Genomic DNA, 5,058 nt, shown 5'->3' on the forward strand with positions numbered 1-5,058 from the left:
GAAGGAGACCAACACAGAGAAAAATCAACTCCTATCAAATCAGAGAGCCAGAGCCTCAAAGGTCCCCAACACCTCATCACTGAAGCAGACCAAAAATGAACCCAGCATTGCTCAGGGAAATTTTGTGGAAGAGGGGGCAGAAAGAATGTCCGAGCCACATGTTGAGTCATGATCTGCAGACATTTATCCTACCCATAACTGTGGGATAATTCCACAATGCATGACCCATATACCTCAATAAGGAGAAGCCGAGGGGAGGTGGTAGGTAATGGATGAGCCTAGCAATGGTACCAAATTGACTGTATTCACTCAGTACAGAACTAATTAATTAAAAAAAAAAAAAAGTGATGGAGAGAGCAGCAGAGGTCCTGGCCTGCCTAGCAATGGGCATGAGTTGGAATTAAAGCCTGTCCCCAACCAGAAGGTAACCTGCAACATGTCGTTACTAACATGATTCAGTCACCAATTGATGTCTCCCACTCCCACACCACCGCAAGAAAGAGCTGCCAACAGTTCCAGAATAATCAGCTACCATCCCACCAACAGCCACTAGAGGCCCCCAAACACCACTGTGAATCTGTAATGTCCCATCACCCACACACTACAGGTGCACAGCAAACCCATTGACCAGGACACCATCACTTTCTGGGTATTACCTCAGTTTGGTGTGACAGAGGGCCGGTAACCGTCACAAAGGAAGTGTCGTCATCAAAACCAGGCAAGACAGTGAAGCTGAAAATCTACCTGCAAGTTTCTCTATCTGTCCTTTGAAAGTTCAGTCTTCTAGTTCAGAGACAGTGGCAATCAATACCCTCTAATAGGGATTGCTCTAAAGCAACAGAAAAAGATACTTCCAGAAGACCTTTAGTTCCAATGCTAAGTCCCTGTGGGGAACTATCAGCGCATAAACTTCAGAGTTTATCTCATGTGTTCATTCTACCTGACATCCAGAGGCCAAAGTCATCCCCTGTGAAGAAAGACTGCATTCCCTCAGGCCACAGAGAAAATTCTCTTCCAACTGGCCTCCTTCTCTCTGGAACTCATAGTAGCCCAGAACTTTGGCCTGTTCTGGTTAAAGACACCCCCGAGGAGAAGTGTGGAATAAAGGTCACATGGAGGAGAAAGAGACACCTGTTCACCTACCTCAATGTGACAGGAAAACTGAGCAAAAGCTCGTTTCTTGTGAAGAGCAGATCCAACTTCTCAGACATCAGTCTTGTCAAACAGTCTCAAGAATTGCTCATTTTTGAGCTAGGTTTGATGGCTCATGCCTTTAATTCTAGCATTCTGTTGTTACCAAGCTGAGTGGGGAGGATTGCCATGAATTCCAGGCCAGCCTGGTGTTATAGAATCCTATGGGGAGGGGAGGGAACACTGCCCATTTTTATAGTCTCTAGTCTTTTTTTTTTTTTTTTTTTGGCTCCTAAGCATTTATTGAATGAATAAAATAGAAATAACACTAATAGGAAAAGATTTTCACTATTGCCCTGGAGTGGTAAGGGTATTTAGTTCCCAGATTTGCTTTTTAAGATACCTTGTGTTAGAAAAACTTGAATTTTAGTGTCATGATCAGTTCAATTTTTTTTTTCTTGTTTTGTTTTTAGAGGTAGGGTCTCACTGTGGTCCAAGCTGACCTGGAATTCACTGTCATCTCAGGCTGGTCTCCAACTCATAGTGATCCTCCTACCTCTGCCACCTGAGCACTGGGATGAAACATGTGTGCCACCATACCTGGCCCATCTAGACTTAATTCTTTTTTTTTTTTTTTTTTTTTTTTTTTTTCTACAAGATAGGTTTTCACAGTACCCAGGCTGATCTGGAACTCACAATGTAGTCTCAGCGTGGCCTCGAACTCACAGTGATTCTCCTATCACTGCCTCCTGAGTGCTGGGATGAAAGGTACGGACCACCATGCCTGGCTCATCTAGACTTAACTCTTGAAGTTCAATGGCTGCTTCCTCTGTGACCTGATGAACAAAAATGATAAAAGTGAAATTCTGACTGCAATTTTGCTTACCCTATCCCAAAGGCAAGCTGAGGAAGGGACATCTCAGACTTGTGCTGCTGAATACAGTGGAGTCAGGGGAGATGTAGAAGGACAGATGAGTCATTTAGGTTTGCATATTGAGGTCTTGTTTACAGTGGAAGACATCTGTCGATATTAACTAGGGTGGGAAAATGGTTTCTTATAGTAACTGTTTATATGTAAATAAACATTAAATTTAAAAAATATGAAATGAAGAACTGGTTCTTTAAAAAAATAAACAAGATTGGCAAGCCCCTGGCCAATTTGATCAAGCAAAAAATAAATAAATAAATAAAAGTCTCAAATTAACAAAATCAGAAATGAAAAAGAAGAGGTCACAACAGACATCAATGAAATTAGAAGACACATCTTGGCATGCTTCCAAAAGCTCCACGCCACAAATTTGAGTAACATGGAAGAAATGGATGAATTCCTAGACAGATACCATCTACCTAAAGTAAAGTCAGAGCAGATTAATCTCTGAAACAAACCTATAAAATCCATGGAGATTGAAAAGGTAATCAAAAACCTCCCCAAAAGAAAAGTCCAGGAACAGATTGCTTCTCAGTTGAATTCTATCAAACCTTATTTGAAGAACTAAAACCAATTTTTCTCAAGCCCACTCTCACCACATACTAGAAGTTCTAGCCCACATAACAAGACAGGAGAAAGAAATAAAGGGGATTAAAATATGAAAAGAAGAAATAAACTTAGTCTTATTTGCAGATAACATGACAATATATATTAGTGACCCAAAAGTCTCCATATCAAAATTTCTAAAGGTGATAAATTCCTTCAGCAAAGTGGCAGGATACAAAATCAATGTACAAAATTCAGTAGCTTTTCTATATGCAAAGGACAAATATACAAAGAAAGAAATCAGGGAGGCTGTCCCATTTTCAACAGCAGCAACAAAAAATGAAATTAGGCCCAGTCATTTTGCCATACATGAATATCCAGTACAAATGGATTTACAAAACCTCAATATAAGACCTGAAAATCTTCAACTATTAGAAGAAAAAATAGGAGGCACTCTCCATAATATAGGACTGGGAAAAGACTTCCTGAACAAAACCCCAGTAGCCCAGGAAATTAAACAAGTACTCAACCAATGGGATCCCATGAAGCTAAAAAGCTTTTGCACAAACATACCATAAGCAGAGCCAATAGATTACCCAGTGATTGGGAGAAAAGCATTGCCAGCTATGTCACTGAAAGAAGCCTAATATCTAGAATCTACAAAGAACTTAAAAAACTGAACAATAAAATATCAAAGAACCCACTCCAAAAGTGGGGCAGAGAACTAAATAGAGCATTCTCAGAGGAAGAATTACAAATGGCTAACACACACTTAAGAAAATGTTCAACACCCCTAACCATTAGGGAAATGGAAATTAAAGCAATTATGAGATTCCACCTTACCTTAGTAAGAATAGCAAACATTAAAAAACCAAATGAAAGCAGATGTTGTCAAGAATGGGGAGAAATTGGAACACTCACTCTTAGTGGGAATATAAGCTGGTACAAGCACTATGGAAATCAATATGGAGACTCCTGAAAAGGATGAATATCAAGTTACCAAGAGAACATGTTATTCCCTTATTGGGCATTTACCCTAAAAGCTCCATATCTCAGTTCAGAGTTATTTTCTCAACCTGTTTGTAGCTTCTCAATTCATAATAGCTAAGAACTGGCATCAACCCAGATGACCATCAGTAGATAAATGGATAACCAAGATGTGGTATAACTATACGATGGAATTCTACTCAGCAGTAAGAGAAAGTGTCACAATGAAAAAAGTAGAAAAATGGTCAAACTTAGGACAGATCATTCTAAGTGAACTCACACAATCACAGAAAGACAACCATCACATGGTCTCATTCATCTGCACTTCCTAACCTGTGTCAGCCCAAGTTTCTGACACTGCTAAATCGCATCTCAAGCTGGGCATGGTGTGCATGCTTTTAGTCCCAGCATTAGGTAGGCAGAGGTAGGAGGATTGCCATGAGTTCGAGGCCACCCCAAGGCTACATAGTGAATTACAGATCAGCCTGAGCTAGAATGAGACCCTTCAAAAAAAAAAAAAAAATCTAAATGGCATTTTGAGGCTTGGACAATAGGGAGCATAGGGTTTGGGTGAAGGGGAAGGGTGGGGAAATCACAAAACGGAATCCAAATTAAACTGGTACCATAGAATCCTATATCCTGGAAGTTAGGCTAACAGGTGGAACCCTCAAAAGGACATTAGGGGAAGCACCTCAATTGAAGGGCTCTGGAGAGGGTGAGATGAAGCCTAACCTTAAATTTCTCCAGCTTCTCTTTCTTCTCTATCTTCTTCTTTTTCCTTTTCCCTTGGCACTGGACTGTCTGTAATTCCCTGTACCAGAATGTAGTTTACATCCACAATGAGCTATTGATCAGAAGGCCTATTCAGAGAAAGGGCAGGGAGGAGGGAATGGATGGTAACCACATATGTAGTTTACACACTAAATATGTCCATATCTAATAAAAATAAATTTTAAAAAGTGACTGTTAGCACAGTTCCCTCTATGAGTATTTTCATTACTATATCTCTAAAAATAAAGTGAAACAATGTTCTGACTATGGATTATATGCTGTAATAACAAACAACTGTATTTCCTAGTTTTTTGAGTATGAAGAACAGGAATCAATTTCCAATGAAGGTACGAATTATAAATTCATGAAGCAAGTTCACCTGGTGCCAGGTGAGACCTCTAATTGTAACATTTTCAGGAAGTGTATACAGAACCCTAAATTGGTAATTCAGTTAGCATTTTTCTTAATAGTTATGGAATTTCAATGATAAAGTTATTACTTGGTAATACAAGAAAACTGATTTCATTGTTCAACTGATTAATTTGTACCAGTTAAATTTAATCAAACAATTTAGAGAGATTGTGCTGGAGAGAGAGTTTAGCAGTTAAGGCTCTTGCCTGTGAAGCCTAAGATTTCCCAGGACCCATGTTAGCCAAACATACAGGATGGCATATGTATCTGGAATTCTTTTGCAG

General features: G+C 39.5%; 1 protein-coding gene across 1 annotated transcript; it reads left to right on the top strand.

Moving 5' to 3' along the window:
- Positions 1-450: 450 nt before the first annotated feature.
- Positions 451-1,305, top strand: Rhno1 (RAD9-HUS1-RAD1 interacting nuclear orphan 1). The gene is given in 4 exon segments (XM_045161251.1): positions 451-584; positions 586-774; positions 776-800; positions 802-1,305. Coding segments are annotated over 4 exon segments (852 nt in total).
- Positions 1,306-5,058: the final 3,753 nt, after the last annotated feature.

Source organism: Jaculus jaculus, chromosome 11, assembly GCF_020740685.1.
Source record: "Jaculus jaculus isolate mJacJac1 chromosome 11, mJacJac1.mat.Y.cur, whole genome shotgun sequence".
Classification (NCBI taxonomy): Eukaryota; Metazoa; Chordata; class Mammalia; order Rodentia; family Dipodidae; genus Jaculus; species Jaculus jaculus.